We start from the raw sequence: 24,491 nt of genomic DNA on the forward strand, positions 1-24,491 counted from the left end.
TCCGGCCAATGTCCTGGTCGGGGGAGGTGGAGAAGCTGCTACCGGCGCCCCAACAACTTACTACAAAGTGTGCAGTCGTTGCCTCGCCTTGGCAGTTGGGACCAGTCCAGGCATTGATAAGTATAATTGGGAAGGGCTTGCATATTGTAGTTTGATATCAACTTTTTGAATTTGCAATAAAGATTTGTATAAACTGAACTGCTCTCGGTGTGTGTGTCTATTTGCTTTCGGTAGCTCAAACACTGTGACCAATCTAAAATGAACAAAGTGAGAGGTACAAGTTTACCCAGGACAAGGACGATCTTGAAAATCTTCTTCAAACTTTTGAACCTTAATTTTAATTTAATCAGCAGTTTTAATACACTTTGCCATGTCTGTCTTTATTAGTCATTTCTTCCTTAATAGCTCCCAATTGTGCAGTAAAATCTGTTCTTCTGCAAACTTTGCACCATTTTTTCACTCATTGAATCAATTTTTTCAGAAATTTTATTAAAAATCTGTGGGTTAAAAGGTTCTGGAGTAACATAATATGCACCAACTTTACCTTGAGTATATTGACCTCCTCCTTCTTCTTCTGACTACTTTCCTTGCGACTGTGGAACATAACTTTCTTCTTCCATTCTGACTTCCTCCTCCTCTTCTTCTTCTGTAGATGTAGCTACTGGTTGAAACTGTGTACAGGCTCTTTGTCTAGCCCTCATCTGACATGCGATGGTACTTGCTGTCAGGCCCATAGGCTCCAAACTGGTTGGCTCCATGTGCACATGCGCGATGATCTGCGCATTCACGGTTGTTCAATAGTCTCTGCCATCTTTTTCTGTGCTCCAGCGCCATTTTCTCTACCTCCCTGAGAAGGTGGCGCTGGAGACTGAATTCGTACCCGAGGAGGTTGCACTGAATGAGGCTGGAGAGGAATCAAGATCTGAGCCTGAATTTTCAAGGTAGGCCCAGCTTCTTCCATTACAGTTACTTCTGTTACTAGCTAATTTTATTTTTAAACTGTTTGAGCTTTGGATTTTCTTTCAGCCATTTTTTGAAACCTTTAGAAGAATTTTTAAATTATCCACTATTTTAGAAAATGTTTTAAAAGTCTGGTTTTAATTAATTCAGCCAGGAGAGGCATTTTGCATGTCTTCCCCTCCCCCCACCCACGCTGTCATGCCACCCACCTCCCCTGGTTACATGATTTTTGAAGCCAAGCTAGGAGAAACATTAGTTCCCTGGATTTACTTTTTTTCCCCCTTGCTAGGATTCGGCATTTGTACCATTAGAATCAGAATTTATTGTCATGAGCAAGTAACAAAATTCATTGATTTGAGGCAGCGTCACAGAGCAAATATTTATATAAACCACCTTATAAAAATTGGGATGGTATGGTTGGCGTAGCAGTTAGCACAACCCCTTTACGGTGCCAGTGATTGGGACTGGGGTTTGAATCCCATGTTGTCTGTAAGGAATTTGTATATCCTCCTTGTGTCTGCATGGGTTTTTCCTGGGGGCTCCAGTTTCCTCTCATCATTCAAAAACATACCAGGGAATGAAAGTTAATTAGGTGTTACTGTGCTGTAATAATGCACCAAAAGTCAAAGTAAAGCAGTGCTACTGAGTGCACATCCTCAGGCTCCTGTACCTTCCCCCCCCCCCGATGATAGCAAAGTGAAGAGGGTTAGACCGGGTTGTGGTGGGGATCTTGAGGATAGAGGCAGCTTTCTTAGGACACTGCCTCTTGTAGATGTCCTCTTTGATGTGAAGACTGGTGCCTGTTTCGCAGGCAGAATGAACAACCCTCTGGAGTTTTTTTTTCTTGTACTGAATGTTGGCATCTCCATAGCAGACAGTGATGCAACCAGCCAGAATGCTCTCCACGGTACACCTGTAGAGGTTTGAGACTCTTCAGTGACATACTGAATTTCCTCAAACACCTCAAAGTATAGCCTCCATGAGGACTGGTTCATGTTCTCCTGACTACCTTCTGAAGTCCACAATCACCTCCTTCGTTTTGTTAACATTGAGTGCAAGGTTGTTGATGTGACACCACTCAACGAGTGGATCTCCCTCCTGTATGTGTCTGTTGAAGTGTGATTGTGACAATAGGCAAATCGCAGTGGACCCAGTCCTTTGAGTAGGTACATGTTAATTCTGGTCATGACCAACCTCTCATAATATTTCAATCATAGTCAATGTTGGTGCTACTGGGTGATAGTGATGAGGCAGCTCCCTCTGCTCTTCTTGTGCACCAGGATGGTTGATACCCTTTTGAATAGGTAGGAACCTCTGACTGCAGCAATGAGAGAGTTGTTGGCTCGCTAGGTTTCCCAAACTGTTCCCCTTCATGGTTAGATAGTGTCATCTTAAACTGTGCCTTTTAGATTTTGAGCTGTGCAGGTACACCCTCAAGGCAATTTCCAGCTTCTTCCATTGCAAGTCAGCAGGCCTACCTCCAGTTTCTTAGGAAGCAGTTTGAAAGCCAAAGGAAAGCAAGAACCGAGGGAATGTGCAGCAATGATTCATTGATGGCTATCCAAATGTAACCTTGATTTATTTATTTTTTTAATTTAGACATGCAGCATGGTAACAGGCCATTTCAGCTCACAAGTCAGTGCTGCCCAATTTACATCCAATTAACTTACATCCCCAGTACGTTTCAAACAGTGGGAGTAAACCGGAAATTCCCCCCCCCCCCAGGGAAAACCCACTCAGACACAGGAAGAAAATACAAATTCCTTACAGGCAGCGTGGGATTCAAACCCTCATCCCAATCGCTGGCACTGTAAAGGTGATGCGCTAACGGCCACACCAACCATGCCACCCAACTGTGACAAATCTTATTCTGAATGTTCTGCTCCACTTGCTCCTCCTCTTTTCCATAGCTGCCATTAGTACCGGAGCATCACAGGGTTGTGTTCTTAGCCCCCTGCTCTAATCACTTTACACCTACAATTGTGTGGCTCAGTATGACAGCATCATCATCTACAAATTTGCTGACAATACCACGGTAGTGGGTTGTATAAAGAAAGGTGATGAGTCAGCATATAGGAGGGATATTGAAAACTTGGCTGAATGGTGCAACAACAACAACCTTGCACTCAATGTCGCCAAAACTAAAGGAGCTGATTGTTGACTTCAGGGGAGGGAAAACCAGATGTGAGAGGTGGAGGGGTGAGCAAATTAAAGTTCTTGGGATCCACCATCTCAGAGGATCTTTCCTGGACCCAACTCACTAATGGCATCGTGAAGAAAGCACATCAGTGCCTCTACTTCCACAAGAGTTTGCAGAGGTTTGGTTGAGTCAACTGTATTAAAATGAATGTATTGCCAAGACTTCAGTTCCTCTTCCAAACACTGTCCACATCATTGCCCCAGAGATTTTTTTTCAGAATCTAAATAAACATATTAGAAAGTTCCTCATGAACTGTAAGGTGGCAATAATCTTCATTGAGAAATTAACATGAGATTAAGCCCTGTGAGGATTACGGCTCCCAGATTTTAAAATATATATATTATTTGGCTGTCCAGTTGAAGTTTTGCCTCTCTCTCGGTGGGGGAGGGGGTATGGTGAGAGATAGACCATCCTGGGCACAAATGAGCTGCACAAGATGGGTGAGAGGTTAGCAGGAGATTTTATTTATAAATGATATGCTAAATTGGTTTTAGGAATAGGAAAAGTCCCACTATTAAAACATGTAATTAATGTTTGGATAAAATAAATCAGCAGATTGGAAATTAAGGTGGGGTTATCAGCAAAAACACCCTTTTTTTTTTCACACCATAAATCACATTAGCCATGATATACACTATTTCTTTTTCACTCATATACAGTGACTTTTTCTCCCCCCCCTTTCCTCCCAAACCACCCCCCCACCCCCCCCTCTCATCCATTTTAGGTATACAATCTAGGTTGCATTAAGCCAGTCAGACAATGTTGTCATTCAACAAAATTACACCAGAAATTCTACTGAGTCCATTCTTTTCTTTCCTTCTCCTTCCATCAACTTAGGTACTGTTTGTCCCCGGTAGGTTTTCGTTATTGTATTTAATGTAACTCAAAATAGATTAATACCATCAAGATCCTGGGCACCTGGTCTCAGAAAGGGACCAGATGTATCGAGGACAATTATGAGCAACTTATATCATTCAATCAGTTTAAAAATACGTATGGTTTGTTAAATACCTGTAATTATTTTCTCTGCTCTCTTCAAATGAGTTCTTATTTTAGGTCCTCAATGACTTTACTGAAGTGCAGCGATTTAAACACTGATTCAAAAGGGAATTCTAAAGAAATTTATTTCAGCAGTATATTTGCTATTTCAAGCAAAAACTCCTAAAAGGGGGTTATGTAAGTCAAGATAGAGGAGGGAATCAGACTTGGACGTAATAATTAGAGAACAGTGCTGATCCGATGTATGTCGAGACAGTATGAGAAATACAGTTAATGTTAGATATAGACTGGTATGGTATAATTTCTTGCATCAGATATATCTCACACCAGAAAAATTAAATAACTAAATCAGAAATTTCAGATCAATGTTTTAGGTGCAGAACAGAGTTGGGAACCTTTCCACATTCAACCTGGTCACGTTCCAAGGAGAGGTCCTACTGGGTAGATCTAGGGAATTTCCTAGAATAAATTATAGGAAAACACTTTCTACAAGCACAGAATTGTTTATTTACAGGGAAACATCATGAGGCTGTCCAAATTTCAAACGCAATTTATAAAGATCACATCGGCGGTGGCCGGGAAATGAATAGCGGTTACCTGGACGTGTGATTCCCATTTAGGAATGGCACAATGGAATGCAGCAATGCAAAGTTGTGCTCCACTTGAGAAAAATCACATACAATTTGAGGAACAAATATGATCAGCCATGATCGTATTGAATGGCGGAGCAGGCTCGATGGGCCATTTTTGGCCTACTCCTGTTCCTACTTCCTATGTTCCTATGTTCCTATGATGTGTTTAATCAACATTTGGCAGCTGTATTTACAGAAAATAGCTGTAAATCTTTAGTTTTTTCCCCCCTTACCACCTTGTTTCAGAGTCCCCTGTCTGCACCCCTCATGGATTTTGAAAAGCTAGATCATTTAAGGCCCGGAAGATGGACAGTGCACAACTGACAAACTTTTTTTTCCCCTTTTTTAAGTTTAGTCTTGAACTATCTTGTTTTCTTGCTCTATTCTTTGAACATTTCTCAAGGGAGGGGAGGTATGATTAGTTACAGTTAGACATGCAATAGCTATTAATGGATGTATATTACTATTTTTTTTCAGAAACTTATTTTATCTTTTGTACTATTTCACTTAAATTAAAAAAATTTTTTTTTTTTAAAAATGGCATCGTGAAGAAACCTCGTCAGCACCTCTACTTCCTCAGAAGTTTGCAGAGGTTTGGTATGACACCAGAAACTCTGGCAAACTGCTATAGATGTGTGGTGGAAATTGTGCTGACTGGCTGCATCATGGCCTGGTATGGGGACACCAATACCACTGAGCGTAAAGCCCTACAAAAGGTCATGGACACAGCCCAGGACATCACAGGCAAACTCCTTTTCACCATTGAGAACATCTACGGGGAAGAAAAAAAAAATCGCTGTTGTAAGAAAGCAGCAGCAGTAATCAAGCATCCACACCACCCTGCAGATGCTCTGTTCTCACTGCTGCCATCAGGGAAGATATGCAGGTGTCAAAAGACTTACACCACCAAGTTCAGGAAGAACTGCTACCCCTCTACCATCAGACTCCTCAACAACGAACTGAATCAGGGACTAGTTTAAGGATTATTTTTGATATTTTATTTTCTGTATATTGTGCAGTTTGCTTACATTCATTATCTGCTTACAGTTCTTCATTTGTTTACAGGTATACAGTGTATAGTTTTTTTTTGCACTATCAATATGTAGGAATTCCATCTCGCCCGCAGGTACAAGAATCTCAGGGTTGTATGTGATATCATGTATGTACTCTGACAATAAATCTGAAATCTAAATTTGCCAGTTTGTAGACAATCCATCAGAGGCTCACAAATTTGTAAACTTGTTCTACGCTGTCGTGTGTTTTAGCTGTCACACAGTCAAGGTAGTGGAAGCATTGCATTGGAACACCAGTGAACTACTTGATACTGTTGCCATGATAGGAAAGTGTCCTGCTATGTAACCATTTAGACTAAGTTTGCTTATTGGGTGAACAATCCCTTTTTGTGTGATGTAAATGAGGAGCCAGATGATCAGAAGATCTTGATGTAATGAAAGTCATTAATTTTTTTCTCCGACTGATGCTGCTGAACCGGCAGAGTTCCTCCAGCAGGTTTTTTTTAGATCAAAAGATTTCAGATATATTGTCAGAGTATATACATGACATCACATTCAACCCCGAGATTCTTTTTCCTTAAGGCCAGGCAGAATGACCACTTATTGGTTGTAGAAAAACTTTACACAATGTGTACTTGTAAACAACTGACTGTGCAATACAGAGAGGAGAGGAAAAACAAACAAACAATAAAATGCACAAGTAATAGTCTTTAAAGGAGTCCCTGTTTGATTTTGTTGTTGAGTAGTCAGACGAAGCGAGAGGAAACTTCCAGGCAAACCTCAAAGCAAAGCTCGAGGATGCAATCCGCCTCATGGACTCGTCCCCTGAAACCCTCTGGGATCAGCTGAAGACTACCATACTGCAATCCACTGAAGAGGTACTGGGCTTCTCCAGGAAAAACAAGGACTGGTTCGACGAAAACAGCCAGGAAATCCAGGAGCTGCTGGCAAAGAAGCGAGCTTCCCACCAGGCTCACCTTACAAAGCCATCCTGGCCAGAGAAGAAACAAGCCTTCCGTCGCGCATGCAGCCATCTTCAGCGCAAACTCCGGGAGATCCAAAATGAGTGGTGGACTAGCCTCGCCAAACGAACCCAGCTCAGCGCGGACATTGGCGACTTCAGGGGGCTTTACGAGGCTCTAAAGGCTGTGTACGGCCCCTCACCCCAAGTCCAAAGCCCACTGCGCAGCTCAGACGGCAAAGTCCTCCTCAGCGACAAGATCTCCATCCTCAACCGATGGTCAGAACACTTCCAATCTCTTTTCAGTGCCAACCGCTCAGTCCAAGATTCCACCCTGCTCCAGCTCCCTCAACAGCCCCTAAGGCTAGAGCTGGATGAGGTCCTCACCGAGAAGAGACATATAAGGCAATTGAACAACTGAAAAGTGGCAAAGCAGCAAGTATGGATGGATCCCCCCCAGAGGTCTGGAAGGCTGGCGGCAAAACTCTGCATGCCAAACTGCATGAGTTTTTCAAGCTCTGCTGGGACCAAGGAAAACTGCCTCAGGACCTTCGTGATGCCATCATCATCACCCTGTACAAAAACAAAGGCGAGAAATCAGACTGCTCAAACTACAGGGGAATCACGCTGCTCTCCATTGCAGGCAAAATCATCACTAGGATTCTCCTAAATAGAATAATACCTAGTGTCGCCGAGAATGTTCTCCCAGAATCACAGTGTAGCTTTCGCGCAAACAGAGGAAATACTGACATGGTCTTTACCCTCAGACAGCTCCAAGAAAAGTGCAGAGAACAAAACAAAGGACTCTACATCACCTTTATTGACCTTACCAAAGCCTTCTACACTGTGAGCAGGAAAGGGCTTTGGCAAATACTAGAGCGCCTCGGATGCCCCCCAAAGTTCCTCAACATGGTTATCCAACTGCACGAAAACCAACAAGGTCGGGTCAGATGCAGCAATGAGCTCTCTGAACCCTTCTCCATTAAAAATGGCGTGAAGCAAGGCTGCATTCTCGCACCAACCCTCTTTTCAATCTTCTTCAGCATGATGCTGAACCAAGCCATGAAAGACCTCAACAATGAAGACGCTGTTTACATCCGATACTGCACGGATGGCAGTCTCTTCAATCTGAGGCGCCTGCAAGCTCACACCAAGACACAAGAGAAACTTGTCCGTGAACTACTCTTTGCAGACGATGCCGCTTTAGTTGCCCATTCAGAGCCAGCTCTTCAGCGCTTGACGTCCTGTTTTGTGGAAACTGCCAAAATGTTTGGCCTGGAAGTCAGCCTGAAGAAAACTGAGGTCTTCCATCAGCCAGCTCCCCACCATGACTACCAGCCCCCCCACATCTCCATCGGGCACACAAAACTCAAAACGGTCAACCAGTTTACCTATCTCGGCTGCACCATTTCATCAGATGCAAGGATCGACAACGAGATAGACAACAGACTCGCCAAGGCAAATAGCGCCTTTGGAAGACTACACAAAAGAGTCTGGAAAAACAACCAACTGAAAAACCTCACAAAGATACAGAGCCATTGTCATACCCACACTCCTATTCGGCTCCGAATCATGGGTCCTCTACCGGCATCACCTATGGCTCCTAGAACGCTTCCACCAGCGTTGTCTCCGCTCCATCCTCAACATTCATTGGAGCGACTTCATCCCTAACATCGAAGTACTCGAGATGGCAGAGGCCAACAGCATCGAATCCACGCTGTTGAAGATCCAACTGCGCTGGGTAGGTCACGTCTCCAGAATGGAGGACCATCGCCTTCCCAAGATCGTGTTATATGGCAAGGTCTCCACTGGCCATCGTGTCAGAAGTGCACCAAAGAAGAGGTACAAGGACTGCCTAAAGAAATCTCTTGGTGCCTGCCACATTGACCACCGCCAGTGGGCTGATATTGCCTCAAACCATGCATCTTAGTGCCTCACAGTTCGGCGGGCAGCAACCTCCTTTGAAGAAGACTGCAGAGCCCACCTCACTGACTAAAGACAAAGGAGGAAAAACCCAACACCCAACCCCAACCAACAAATTTTCCCCTGCAACCGCTGCAACCGTGTCTGCCTGTCCCGCATCGGACTTGTCAGCCACAAACAAGCCTGCAGCTGACGTGGACATTTACCCCTCCATAAATCTTCGTTCGCGAAGCCAAGCCAAAGAGGAAAGTCTGATGGTGGAGGGGTACCAACTATTCCTAATACTGTTGGAACAAGTCTTGTGGCACCTATACCTCTTTCCTAACACAATGAGAACAGAGCCCATGGAAAAAAAAAACACACAAATGCCAGAGAAACTCAGCAGGTCAAATAGTGCCTTTATGTAGCAAAGGTAAAGTCCATCACCAATATTTCAGGCTTGAGCAGGCTAAAGAACAGAGCCTTTGATGCCTGGTGTGGATCCTTGATGATTGCTGCTGCTCTCCAACTGCAGCATCCCCCTTTGATGTGGGAACAGTTTGCCTGCGATGTTGTGGGCTATGCCCACTACCTTTACAGGACTTTACATTCAGGGGCATTGGTGTCCCCATACCAGGCCATGATGCAGCTCTGTCTCTCTCCCTTTTCCCTGTCTCACTTTGCACAGGCTTTACACTTTGCACAAAATCAATTCTCACCTCTCCCCTGATCATATCCAATTAACACCTTTTGTTAGTTTGGACCCCTCCCCAAGCCAGCCCTGTCTCTATTCTGAGATTTCCTGTCTTTTGCTTATTCTTTGAACAATGGCTCAGGCCTGAAACATCTCCAATGTATCTTTATCTCCAGCATTTTGGTGTTTTTACTCTAATCATAGCATTTGCAGTCTTTCATGTTTCACCCAGTGTTATACAAGGAGTTCAGGATGTATCAGAGACAAGAGTAGTGTAATTTACAATCCCACATTGTACTGCATTGCCTTCAGCAACAGTTCAGTTTAACATCCAAGGAATGATGGTGTCTAACTATACAAAAAAATTGAGCATGCTTTGTTTTCATTAACTTCATTCATAAATGCACTTCCACTCCTTTGTTTCTTTCCTACTCAGGCCCCAAGCCAAATCAACTGCACCTAAGCAGAACTCAACCATTAAATTATTTTTGCTGTCAATTTACACCTATTGTCTGCTTCACATTTTTTTTTCTCAAAATCTTCCCATTCATCTACCTGTAACAGGACCATCTGCTTCAAGCTCACAGACACCCTCCCACCCTGCTTCCTGTAAATTTCAATTTCCCAGTTCCTTCATCTCTCATATTTTCTCTGACAACAAGACATTGCAAATTTCAAAATTTCCTCCCTCTTCAGGAAGTCTTTTCCTCTACCAGAATAGACAGACTCCTTTCCTCACTCCTTGCTCCCGCTCCTTACACATCTGGACAGAGCAAGGATAGAGTTGCCCTGGTACTTAGCTTCCACATTCAATAGATTATCCTTTACAATTTTGCCAGGTCCAACAAGATTCCACCACAGATACATATTCCCCTTGAGATTGCTCCCTTCAGAATTTTCTAGCCCACTTTCCATCCCCACCTCCTACTGCCAATCTTATTACACTTTTCTATGCAAATGCAGCAAGTGCTCACCTGCCACTTCACTTCTTCCCTTCCCACCATCTAGGGAACTAAACAGTCTTTAGAAGCAAAGCAGTGATTCATATGCAGTTCTTCCATTCTGGAGTACAGCATTCCATCCTCTCACTGAAGAAACCCAGTTCAGATTGGATGCTCACTGTGGAGCATCTGTATTCAGGGTGCATGCCATTTTGATTCACCACCCCACTCTCTCTCTACCATTATAATGAGGCCCAACATCTTTCTTTGGCTTGGCTTCGCGGACAAAGATTTATGGAGGGGGTAAAAAGTCCATGTCAGCTGCAGGCTCGTTTGTGGCTGACCAGTCCGATGCGGGACAGGCAGACACGATTGCAGCGGTTGCAAGGGAAAATTGGTTGGTTGGGGTTGGGTGTTGGGTTTTTCCTCCTTTGCCTTTTGTCATTGAGGGGGAGGACGTGGAGGGGGAGGACGTGGAGGGGGAGGACGTGGAGGGGGAGGACGTGGAGGGGGAGGACGTGGAGGGGGAGGACGTGGAGGGGGAGGACGTGGAGGGGGAGGACGTGGAGGGGGAGGACGTGGAGGGGGAGGACGTGGAGGGGGAGGACGTGGAGGGGGAGGACGTGGAGGGGGAGGACGTGGAGGGGGAGGACGTGGAGGGGGAGGACGTGGAGGGGGAGGACGTGGAGGGGGAGGACGTGGAGGGGGAGGACGTGGAGGGGGAGGACGTGGAGGGGGAGGACGTGGAGGGGGAGGACGTTGAGGGGGAGGACGTTGAGGGGGAGGACGTGGACCTGTCCTCGGGCCTGCGCAAAGGAGCTTTTAGGTGGAGTGCAGTGCGCGCAGTACTGGCCCCACCCTTTACACCCATGGTTCATGTGCCGTGGCCAAGCAAGCTGGGACGTGGCAGCGAGGTCCTTGGGTCGTAGGTTTTATATCGGAGTGGCCTTCTCCTATGCAGGTTTCTTACCCGGGCTGGAGGGGCCTGCCTCCCCTCCTAGGTCGGTCCATACTGCCCGGACCGGGGCCGAGGCCGCCGCAGTTCACCCTGTGCCTGGACTGGGGCCACCGCCTCCCACTCCCTGCCCGGACCGGGGCCTCCGTCTGCCTCACTCGACCGAGGCCGGGGCCGCCGTCTCCCCCTTGCTCCTGCCCGTATCGTGGCCGCCGCCGTCTACCCTTCGCCCGGACCGGGGCCGGGGCCGCTGCTGCTCTCCCTGTGCCCGGACTGGGGCCGCCGTCTCCCCCTTGCTCCTGCCCGGATCGGGGCCGCCGCTTGAGGAACAACATTCATTGATTCATTGCCCATCTGAGCATGTTGAAGTCTGCAGGACTCAATAATGTATTAGTCAACTTTAAATAAAAATACCTTTTCTGTTTGCATTGAAACTGTTAGTTGGGGCCTGCCACCATGTTGGCTCAAATTCTTCTTGTATAGTTGGGGCCTGCTCGGCATGTTCTTACCGTTAACAACACATTACACAGTCAAAGAAGTTTATTCTGATCTTAACTGCTAAATGAGCACCTGGTCTCACCCTCTCAGAGATAATTGATTTGTTCCCCACTCTGTTCCCCACCCACCCCCCCAACCCACCCCACAACCCTTCCCTAAGCCCAAACTTCATCTTGCTTCCAAAGCCAATTGGTTTCATCTTTTTCTTTGTTATGATGATCCTGATGCTCTTTATTCTCATTATGCTGGTACCAGCCAAAGGAACATGGTTCGCGTCTATATTCTCATTATGCTGGTACCAGCCAATGGAACATGGTTCGCGTCTTTATCCTCATTATGCTGGTACCAGCCAATGGAACATGGTTCGTGTCTTTATTCTCATTATGCTGGTCTACCTGCCAATGGAACATGGTTCGCGTCTTTATTCTCATTATGCTGGTCTACCTGCTATTGGAACATGGTTCGTGTCTTTATTCTCATTAAGCTGGTACCAGCCAATGGAACATGGTTCGCGTCTTTATTCTCATTATGCTGGTCTACCTGCCAATGGAACATGGTTCGCGTCTTTATTCTCATTATGCTGGTACCAGCCAATGGAACATGGTTCGTGTCTTTATTCTCATTATGCTGGTCTACCTGGCAATGGAACATGGTTCGCGTCTTTATTCTCATTATGCTGGTCTACCATCCAATGGAACATGGTTCGCATCTTTATTCTCATTATGCTGGTCTACCTGCCAATGGAACATGGTTCATGTCTTTATTCTCATTATGCTGGTCTACCTGCCAATGGAAGATGGTGAGTGTCTTTATTCTCATTATGCTGGTACCAGCCAATGTAACATGGTTAGTATCTTTATAAGCGCAGCACCATTCAACGCCAGGAATTGATATTTAACATTATCATGGCTTCATGAAAAAAAACTCTTTTTAAGTCTAATAGTTTGAGCAAAGGCTACTACAGTGTCTTCTTGATGGTAGGAGAGTAAATAGTTCATGGTTAGGGTAGGTTGCATCTTTAATGATCTCCCTCGCCCTGTCCAAACCTTATACACTATAGATAGATTCGATGATAGGCAATTGCATTCCAACAATCCGTTGAGCAGTTTTCACTACCCACTGGAGTGCCTTCCGATCTTGTACAGAACAATTCCCGTACCATGCCAAAATGTTGTATGTCAACATGCTCTCAATAGCGCATCTATAGAAATTCAATTGTATTCTAGGGCAGAGGTGCAACTTCCTCATACATCTCAAAAAATAAAGACTTTGTTGTGTTGTATTTAAAATCAACATTGATAAATTCAAAGACCACGTGAGATTATCGGAGATATGGACCCCCAGGAATTTAAAGCTCTTTAACCACTCCATTCATGTAAGTCAGGTAGTGCATATGGCTTCATGCCATCTAAAATCCTCAATAATTTCTTTTGTCTTCTGGGTATTCAGTAGCAAATTGTTCTCAGCGCCCCACAAGGCTAAGAGCTGAACCTATGATGAAGGATCCCATCCATCTTCACTTATCTTTTTACTCCTTTCACAGTTGTTGCCTTACCTGCTGAATATTCCTAGCATTTTGTGGTTTTATTTAAGACCACCATGAATTTACTTTTGTGAAACATTGGTGATTTTTTTTTTCTGGGCCTAAGCTTGAAGAACAAATCATACAAGCATCAGGGAAATGGCTTCATATGTCAAGGGATTTGATGATACGCCAAGCTCTATTATATTTTTCCTTTCTAGATCTCTGATCAAAAAGAATTGCCTAATGTATCATGAATTTCATATTACATTTAAATTAAATGGAATAACTCTGAATAGCCTGTATAATGGGAAACCTTTTTTCAATGTATTCAACAGGAAGCTATGGCAAAAATGGGAAAAATTGGAAAAATAATTCAACCTGACCTGGAGCAAAAGAGGTAATTATCTTAAAATATTCTTAGTTTTAAATCCTTTTGCATTTTACCTTCCTCATGAATTTTTATTCATGAGGGAGGACAAATAAACCTTTCTATTTGCCACTCCCTGTCTCATGCTATCCTCTGAAGGATGATCATCAGTTTCACTGCAGATGTGGGAGAAGGTGCAGGGGCAGATAAAAATAAATAGGAATACAAAAACTTAAACTGGAGGGGCACATTACACATGAACATTGTACACATTTCACAATTATTTTTGGAAGGGCTGAAATAAAAACAGAAAATATTGAATACATTCAGCAGGCCAGAGAGTGGAAAGAGAAGCAACATTAACATTTCAGGTTGAAAAACCATCAGAACAAGGAAAACAGTTAAAAACATGGTATTTTTAGTTTGGGTGGGTGGGAGAGAAGAGATACAGGACAAAGGAAATATCTCTGATCGGGTGAGGCCAGGATTGTGGTCATTGATGGAGCTATTTATTTGAGAGGGTAATGAGGGCAGTTGCAAAAGTGAATTGTAAGTAGGATCTGTGTGAACTACCCAGCAGATCAGACAGTATCAATGGAAAAAGAAAAAACTGAGTTATGATTATGGTGGATAATCTACAGCAGAACTATGCAGTTCTGATACAAACAGAAGGAAGCTATCTGAATTGAGCCCCAAAAGCTGCAACATAACTGGATAAATAAGCTGCTGTTCCTCAAGCTTATTTAGGGCCTTGTTCAAGCAGCACAAGAGACTACAGGCAAATAGGTCAGAATGGGATAGCAAATTAATGTGACAGGCAACTGGAACTCGAGTTCAATCTTTCAGGGTGAGAACCGGTGCTCTGCAAATCGTTCACTTTGCCTGTCTTCATTTCCAGCTTCTCCCTAAAACTTAAGCTCGTCAGTTCTGGTAACTTCCTGCTGAATCTCTTCTAGATCCTTTCCAATTTGTTGGCATCCTTTCTATAACTGGGTGACCAGTCTGCACACATTACTCCTTGTATGGTCTCACCATCCATATGGTTTTCACTACATTTTAGTAGGTTATATATGGTTACAGATGGTAGTAAGGTCACCTCTCGGCTTAGGAGGTGGAGGAGTGACCTAAAAGTATACGGTCATGAAGGGTATGAATAAAGTGAATGCACATACTCTTTGCTTGTCCTAAGGTTAGCAATTCTAGGTCTGGAGGGCATAACTTTAAGGTAAGAGGAGAGAGATCTAAGAGGGACCCGAGGACAACTTTTTCCACTGAGATCATAGTCCATATCTGGAACAAGCTGCTACCAGAAGTGATACAATTACTACATTCAAAAGACAATTGACAAATATATAGATAGGAAAGGGTTAATGGATCATGATGTATGGATCAAAAGCAGGCAAATGGGACTGGCCCAATAGCTAACTTGGTCAGCTCAGACAAGTTGGGGTGAAGGGCGTGTTCCATAAGACTGACACAGAAGCAGAAATAGGCTATTCAGCCATCGTCTGCCCCACCATTCAATCATGACTCTTTCTGCTATATTCATATCCAGATCATTAATAAATGTTGCACAACACAGGCCTCCCATTGCAAAAAAAAACACACTGAAACATGACCCTCTTCCTCTTATCACTAGGCCAAATTTTGAGCCATTTTGCCCTGAGCTCATTGTCGCTCTCCCTTTGTTAGGGGGTTTGATGAGGAGATCAGGGTTAACATTAATCCTACTGTTCTGCCAAGATATTGACCATGCCTTCCTTCAATCTTATAACCTTTCACCTGTCCACCCCTTCCCTTGTATCCTCCCTTTCTGCAAATTAAAACTAAATTGTGTTCTCTCTTTCTAAGCTCTGATGAAGGGACTTTGATCTGAAACATTAGCTCTGTCACTTTTCTTGCAAATGCTTCCAGATCTACTGAGTGTTTCCAGCATTTTCTGTCTTTATTTCAAATTTAAAATACCTGTAGTTTTTGATTTTCTTTCAGGAAGGTTATGGCCCCACACACTCTCCTTGTTGGACAGTAAAAGAAAACAAACAAAGCTCTGTGTAAAGAGATGTATAAATTACAAAAAAAAAATCAATGACAGACAAAATGACTAATGAGATAAATAAAATACAAAATACAAATCCAGAAGAATTCTGAAAGGCAAAAATCTGATAGTACAAAATGTGTTTCCACCTATAGCCAAAGTCTAAAGAGGATGATCTATCCCATTCTGCTTCTTGCATTAAGAATACATTGATAATAAATATCTATTAACAATACATGCAAGACATGTATTATTTGGCTGCCGGGTTGTAATTGCTCCTAATCGGTTTCTCGAGCTATAGACTTAAACAGCACAGCAACATGTCCTTTAGTTGAACCCATCTAAGCCAACCAGTAAATTGAATAGCAGAAAAGTTAGCTCGACACTACTACAATGCCAACAACCTGGATTCGAATCTGATGCTGTCTATAAAGAGTTTGTATATTCTCCCCATGACCTGCATAGGTATTCCCCGGATGCTCCAGTTTCTTCCATCCTCCATAAATATATGGCTTTGGATGTAATTGGTCAGCATGGGTTTCAATGGCTGGAATCAGCCACCATGTTGCATCATTAAAATTAAAAAAAAATTAAAAGTTAGGGATCCATTTGTAGAGAAGGCTACTGAGCCCTAGATCCTGATGTTTGGGGATGAGTTTTCTGGGGATGGTGGTATTGAAGGCAGAGCTGGATTAATGTATTGTAGTCTAACAGGTTTTCTGGGACTGTGGAGAATTAGGGAGATGGCATCTGCTGCAGATCCATTTGGCCAATAGGCAAATTGAGGTGGGTCCAGGCTGGCTGTCAGCCTAGAGTTGATGTTAAATATGTATTGTAGTCTAACAGGTTTTCTGGGACTGTGGAGAATTAGGGAGATGGCATTTGCTGCAGATCCATTTGGGCAATAGGCAAATTGAGGTGGGTCCAGGCTGGCTATCAGCCTAGAGTTGATGTTAAATATGACCAGCCTCTCAAAGCACTTCATGATGGTGTAAGTGAAAGCCACTGGACAGAAGCCACCAAGGCTGCTATTATGCATTTATTTTGGTATTGGTATGATCATGGCCTTTTTGAAGAATTGGGGACTTTGGCTTGTTGTAGGAAGAGAGAGAGATTAAAGATGTCTGTTAATTCGTCCAACAGTTGATCCACGCAAGCTCTCAGGTTAGGTCCCGGGACTCCTTCTGGGCCATTCGCCTTCTAGGGGGTCACCCAGTGGAAGGCCCTCCTGACTCCAGTAGCAGTGACCCTGGGAGCGACACCTTTTGCAGTAGTTGACATGACTCCTTGTTTGAAGGAAACATAGGACACGTTTAAGTCATTGCGAAGTATTTTGATGCTAGGCTTTGCTTTGTTTTCCATGATACCATGCATGCCCTGCTAGAACCTGCTTGTGTCTATGATGGTCTCTTAGGACTCAGGCTTGGTGCCTTCAATAGTGAAACAATTTTCTAGCTCATTCATTTTCTTGAAAAGTTATTGTGTCCTTTGAAAAGGCCCACTAAAGGCTACCCAATATCTAAACAAAATAATCAGCCCCTTTTTAAAAAAAAGCCAAACAAATAAATAAATATTAATTTTGAAGGTTGCACTTATCATGAACTTTCCCAATTCACTTTTTACTTTACCAATTATTAGCTTGGAAAATCCCATAACATCCACTCTGAAGATCTTTCTAATTTTTTCCAATCTCCATTAAATTTGCATGTTATTTGCACAACTTCATCAGCTTCATTTCATAAACTGGGATTGTACTACAAAGTGCTAGCTTGGACTCCTTTTATGCCATTATGACTCCATGAAAAATATACTGCATGATTTTGCCTGGAAGCATCCAGCTATTTCAATGGTGTCAGTACCACTTCCATTAAAGGGGCCAACAAAACAAAAATCAGAGAAATGCTGGAAACTTTCTACACTGAGAAACAGAACAATAACTATCACATGGAACAGCTAAATCATTTTCAAAAAAACAAAATTGTCATGTGATGAAAATGTTACAAACATGCAACTTATAGAAATAAGTAAAACACGAAAGTCTGCAGACACCGTGATTGAAGTGAAAACACAATGCTGGAGAAAGTCAGTAGGTCAAACAGTGTCCTTTATATAGCAAAATACTTATTTCTTATCTGTTAACAATGCTATGTAATAAATTTCTCCTGGACTTTATGTACACATTCCACTACCTTTGAATATCCCTTGAACTTTGCTTACAAATAAAATTTCTGATATCAAGGGTCTCCAGCACATTTTATTATCCTTTGCAAATAAGCAAGCCTCCCTGTGAAACAAAGCAAAGTCAGTCTGCCTGCCAATTAGCAGCTTAGGTAATGAAACAGTTTTTCATCTGATCAATCGCCCAAAACCAAAAGAATTTCAGCTCTGTTTGAAATTCCATCTTTTACTAACTAGCAAGTATCAAACTCAACAGTTCAAAATCCTTTGAAGTGAGATAATGCAATATATTTAATTGCACTCAAGACATACAATATTTAAATGCAAAACAGTGTTAAATATCCTGGAAAATTATAACACTTCATATACTGGTATCTTTCTTACAAACATGTATACATTTCTTTTACATAATGTTACAATATAGTTAATTAAATCAGGAAAGAAACCCATTAACTCTTTCAAGTATATTGCTATGAGCAATTTAAAGTTCATTACACTGCTCCTAAGGTTTCTCAATTTCAAACAAAAATTGCACAATCAATAACTGCAATAAATAGAGGGAAAGTCATTTTAAACCTTTGATCTGATATGACTGAATTTGAATCTTGTTCCAAAATTAAACATCTCAGATTGCAACCTAATCTGAACCCCTTTATTAGTCTAAATTCACTTCCTGCCTGCTGGCAACTTACTCTACACAAAATGAATCTCATGTTCCCTTCATGCCTTTTGTGGATAAATTATTGTTTTGGTTAGATGTTCTTTATGCTGATTTCACAGAAAAACTGCAGCTAGCCTGAAGCATTTGAGTGAAAGTTGCACAGCCACTGAACACAATACAAAAACAGCTAAGACGAGGCAGTTTTTCATCCACCATTGGAGCACAACACAGGAAACATCTGGGACCCAAACTTTTGCATGTTAGGCATCATTCCCATGTGTCTGCTCATCGATGCTATACAAAGTAAATCTCAAGGTGGGGGGGGGGGGTGGTGTGGAAAACAGACTCTACCCTCAGGACCAATAAAATTTCTATTACATTGTTGTTTGGTTGGTTTTAATATGCCAAGTTTCAAATACAGAGACACATTTCTGTAATGGGTTACATTCAAATCACATTTTGCTGTCTTCTGAATGAAACAAATCAGACCAAAACAACTAGAATCACTTTGAAGTTATATTTTATGATGAAAATAGTTATGCTATATTTTTGTAGGTATTACGACAACAAATATAAAGTCTTCCTGAAGCTTGTTGACCACCAGAGGGAATACAGAGCTATTATGCAAAAAAATTGATTGCCACAGCACACTAGAGGAAATGGTCAGAATTCATTTACAATCTTTTGCTACTTTTCAACTTACCATTAGTAGACGTGTTCTTTTCAAAAACAATTACGTTGTGTAGAGCATTAATCCTAATGCGTGGATAATTCAGTGGAAATAAATGCTATATTGTGTATTCCTAATAAAAAAAAATGAAAGCAGTTATAATTAGCAATTTCACTTGCACATTAACATTAAACCATCTTGTAAATCAAGTGTTCAGGAGATTTATTCTGATGTCAAGTTGTTCGCTAATATGAAGTTTAATGTGCATGTGCACTAATTTGACTATTTAAATGTATGCAAAAACATGTTGGATTATTGTAAAACCAAAGAGTTTACAAATTTGTCACAAACAAATGCTTAATTGTATTTAAATGTTAAAGAAAACCCAAGGCCTTTTTTTAAGATTTACCCCCACGATTGCAGCAGGCTTCATTAGGGTCAGGTCCAGGATGTATTCAAAATAATGATTCCGACACTTCATTACTGCTTTCCCAACACATCTGTGCCAGCAATCTAATTGCCATGTTTCCTGCAATTTTGTGGCCACCTGCTTGCAGCCTCATTATTATATAATTATTGAGTTGTTCAGACTCTGACTTGATCAAAACTACTGATTAGAACATCTGTACTGGATTGAATGCCTGGCCACCCTCATCTTCTATTCACACCCCAGTAATCAAAATCAGTGAAAGTCCAGGTAAGAAAGTACTTTCCCATTTGTCTTGCTTTCTGAGAAGGGTATCCCTTTCTGTAGACATGGATTTATGATTTTCCACTGCATGGCTGGCATTAATCTATTGTGAAAAATTAATATTTGTTGCACAAGTTTAAAGGCACATCAGAACTGTAACTGGGCTTTGCTTTACACTCATGCACATGCTTGCATACTTAGGGTCTAATTTCAAATTCCAACTGAAGGTGTTCATTTCATTTATAATTTTAGAGTAAACTACAGAAACTCCAAACATACCTAAATTGTCATTGGAATTGAACTGGATGGTCATGATTGGGTTGAGATGGTCAGCGTAGACATGGTAGGCTGGGAGCCTCTTTCACAAGGCCACAGAATATTATACCACAAAAACACCCTTTTGGCCTTCTAGTCTGTGACAAAGTGTTATTCTGCTGTCCCACTGACCTGCAACCAGTCCACAACCCTCCATACCCACACATCCATGTACCCTGTTCAGATTTTTCTTAACTGTTAAAATTGAGCCTGCATTCACCACTTCAGCTGGCTGCTCATTCTACACTCCCACCACTTTCTGTGTGAAGAAACTCCTCCTAATATTCCACCTAAATTTCTCTTCTTTCACTCCCTGGTTTGTTTCTCGCCTAACATCAGTGGAAAAAGCATGCTTGCATTATCTATGGATATACCCATCATGATTTGATATACCCCTATCAAATCTCCCTCATTCTTCTCCACTCGAGGGAATAAAGTCGTTACCTGTTTAACCTTTCCCTGTAACTCAGTTCTTGAAGTCTGGGCAACATCCTGGTAAATCTTTTCTGCACTCTTTCTATCTCATTGATATTGTTCCTGTAGTTAGATGACCAAAACTGCTCACAAAACTCCAAAGTTGGTCTGACCAATATCTTGTACAACTTTACCATAACATCCCAAATCTTATACTCAGTACTTTGATTTATGAAGCCCAAGATGCCAAAAGCTCTCTTTACAATCCAATCCACCAGTGATGCCACTTTCAAGGAATTATGTACCTCTATTCTCAGGTCTTTCAGTTCTACCACACTCTTCAATGCCCTACCATTCACTCTGTATGTCCTTTCTTGGTCTGTCATTCCAAAAAGCAACACCTCAAACTTGTCTGCATTAAGTTCCATTTGCCATTTTTCAGCTTACTTTTACAGCTGGTGCAGATCCCTCTGTAAGTTCTGAAAAACGTTCTTGCTATATACTACATCTTTATGTCATCTGCAAACTTGCTGATTCAATTTACCACATTATCAGCCAGATCATAGATTATTGATGACAAACAACAATGGACCCAGCACCAATTCATGAGGCATGCCACTAGTCAGATGCCTCCATTCAGAAAGGCAACATCCACTACCACTCTCTGGCTTCTCCCATATATCTCTAAATAGCCCCTTAAAATCTTCATTTGCACATAAAGCAACATCTAGCGGTTCCACCACTAGATAAAAAAACAGGGGGCTTAGAGGGCAACCCTATCTAGTACCTCGATGCAATTTTTAAAACTTTGATTGTTGGAAATGAGTATGAATTGAAGCTATTGGGTATGCATACAAAAGGTTTAACTATTGACTAAAAATTAGGCCAAACTTAAATCTTGATATGGTAGCAAACAGATATTCCTATTCTACTGTATCAAACATCTTTTCAGCATCTACAGAGAGAATGCATTCATTAGAATGAGTGGGTGGAGAGGGTATAACATTCAATAGACTATGAGTGCTATAATAAGAATAACCTTTTTTTAAGATCACTGAAATTGAAGCCTTACTAAGTAAAGGATGTAACTTTCCTTCTTGAAATGACTCCTTCAATAGTAAACTTAATTGCAGAGCAAGTTCTTTAGAAAATAATTTATAAAACTCAACCATAAACCCATCAGGACCAGGAGATTTTCCTGATTGCAAAGAAAACAATGTCTTTTGCAATTCCTCTTGTGATATTAGAGCCTCCAAACCTTTCTGGTTTTCATGAGGAAGAGTAGGTAAATTCAAATGATCTTTCAAAAAAAAATCCTTCCTCAAATCTTGTTCATTATTAAACTCAGAAGAATAAAGTTTAATACAGTATTCTCTAAAAACATCATTTATTTGTTATACTATCGGGGAGATGTATCCTATTAATTTGTTTTTAGCCAAAATTCCTTTCAATTGAGTGGCTAATAATTAACCAGATTTCTGCCCATGAATAAAGAATTGACTTTTAGTCCTCAATATCTGTTGTTCAATTGGATGGGTAAAAAATAAATCAAATTTAGTTTTAAGTTCAATTCTTCTGTTATACAACTCCAAGAATTTATTTTACGCAAATTGTAAATCAATGTTTGATCTAATTAATCAAATCCACTCTTTCTTTCCTAGTCCTTTTATTTGAAATAATTTGACCATGTAAGTAGGCTTTCATTGTATCCCATACTATCAAATTGGAAATTTCTGGAGTTGAATTAACAGCAAAGAAAAAAATGTATTTATTTTTCTAGAAATATCAAAAAATCTTTAAGTAGTGTTAAATCGCCATTGTTTTTTCAGTCACTAGAATACCGTGAAATTCCAAATTTAAAATTACTGTGACGTGATCTGAAATAACTATACCTTGATATTCACAAGTTCTGGTCATAGTAATCAATTGATTATCTATTTAAAAAGAAATTGATCCTAGTATAAGAACAATGTAGTCCCAAAAAAATCTCTACTAGTGGGATTCAAAGATCTCCATATATCTGAGACTCCCATATTGGATAAGGATTGCCGATTTGGTAGGATTAACAGATCTATTCGAAGAGCGGTCTGATACAGTACTTAAACTACAATTAAAATCCCCACCTAGGATTAATGAATTTTGAGATAGACCTGATAATAGACAAAAGAAATTAAATAAAGTCAGTTAATTAACATTTGGAGCATCTACATATTAGCTAATACAACTAAATTGTTGGGTCATTTCTGAGGGAGAATAATCTAATGCCCCATTTTATCTATCGTGCTATTGTGTTGTACAAATAGAACATGTTGATAAATTAATATGGAGACACCCCAAATCTTAGCTTCTGAAGAGGAGTAATAGCATTGTGCTCCCAATTTGAACATTTATCTGACTTCTTAATATGTGTTTCTTGGGGGAAAAAAAGTAATAGTTTTGTTTTATAGGTTCATTTAACCCTTTAACATTCCAAAAGATGAGTTTTATAGTTCAAAGGATTTTTGATATGTAAGCAGCAATAAATGGATGCTGTAGCATGCTTCATCTTTACTCCAGAGGCCGCTGTCCTGCCTCCATGCTGCAAAACAGAACACAAAAAAAAGCATGAACTATTAATCGCAAACTTGTACCTAAATAACCAAAACAAAATCCTCCCTTCCAACCCTACCATACTTGAAGGATACTGAACAAATTTTTGACCAGCTCAAAAAAACCACTGTTGATGTTACTGCACCTAATTCTTATCTCAAGTAAGAAATGTATGGTTTTAAGAATAAACAAAATTTCCACCAGACTGGTAACACTCTGTTAGTGTCTGGAAAATGTTCTACAACATCCAATTACATATGCCCACTCTCTTAGAAACAGTTAATCAACCAAATATCCCATTAAACAATTTCTGCTAAAATACAATTATTTTACAGGGAAAGATTTTCAAAATTTAAGCAGTCTGCCGCTAACAAAGGTCTTCTTGTCATACAGTCATCACATTTATACAATACCATCAGATTTAAACTAGCATATTATCCAAAAAGAAATGGACAATAAAATTTTACTGGTTTTAATAACTAAAAATGAAAAAAAGGTCATTATCATTAGTTAAGAAAAAAAAATAAAGCATTCAAATTATTAGACTGTTCAAGTAGAGGGTGAGCTACTAGCCTTCTTACACTCAAAATAAAGTCTCTAGTTGTCCAATATGTATGTAAATACTGCCAGTATTGCCAAAAACTATACTCAATAAGTACAAAGTTGTATCTAATTAAATACATGTCAAAAATCCCTCCCCCAAAATGGAATTCGCTAAGCAAACTGAGTCATATTATACAGATCACTTTAGAAAAATGGAGGAAGTGGGTGTGGCAAGATGGCGTAGAAGAAAGATGTGTGTTCAACCTTTCCCCGTTTGGATTATTAAATACCCAATTTTAAAAAGTATAAAAGTGGTTAAAAATAATATTTAGTTTTTTGAATAACAGTGATTCACCATGGCTACCAACGTGAAGAAATCTAAAACTCAACTTCAGAAGGAATTACCATATAAATGTGTAAATGATCTGAGGCCTACCTGCACAGCTGAATCCATAGAGTCATTGTTGGGAGTCTCCAAGACTCAGAGGACTCCTGCCCGTTCAAGCTTGACCTCGGCACCAATCCTGCAGTTGCAAGATGGCGCCAGCATTCTGGTGAGTTCGGGCGGCCCGACCGACAAAGGGACCCATGAGCCCGCGACATTGCTGGGTGGCCTGGGGATGCGCAGTGTAGCATTGGAGGATGCTCCTGCATGTCCAGCGGTTCTGCCGGGCATGCACGGAGTATCCCGAGTCCGTGACCTTTTGGAGAAAGTGTGGGCTGTGGGGGAGCTCGAGTGCCAGCATGC

At 41.4% G+C, this 24,491-nt stretch overlaps 1 protein-coding gene across 9 annotated transcripts in view; it reads left to right on the plus strand.

The window, feature by feature from the left end:
* fggy (FGGY carbohydrate kinase domain containing) overlaps positions 1-19,542 on the plus strand; it is a 347,777-nt gene extending 328,235 nt beyond the window's left edge. For 2 of the 9 annotated variants that reach the window (XM_069938508.1, XM_069938511.1), the window contains 2 exons: positions 13,616-13,677; positions 19,077-19,164. In XM_069938508.1, the coding sequence (XP_069794609.1) occupies positions 13,616-13,662 (47 nt within the window). In that variant the 3' untranslated portion in view covers positions 13,663-13,677; positions 19,077-19,164. Of the gene's footprint in view, positions 1-13,615; positions 13,678-19,057 lie in introns of all 9 variants that reach the window. The other 7 variants (XM_069938506.1, XM_069938510.1, XM_069938509.1 and 4 more) reach the window with 6 other exon arrangements.
* Positions 19,543-24,491: the final 4,949 nt, after the last annotated feature.

The sequence above is a fragment of the Narcine bancroftii genome, chromosome 5 (genome assembly GCF_036971445.1).
Source record: "Narcine bancroftii isolate sNarBan1 chromosome 5, sNarBan1.hap1, whole genome shotgun sequence".
Classification (NCBI taxonomy): Eukaryota; Metazoa; Chordata; class Chondrichthyes; order Torpediniformes; family Narcinidae; genus Narcine; species Narcine bancroftii.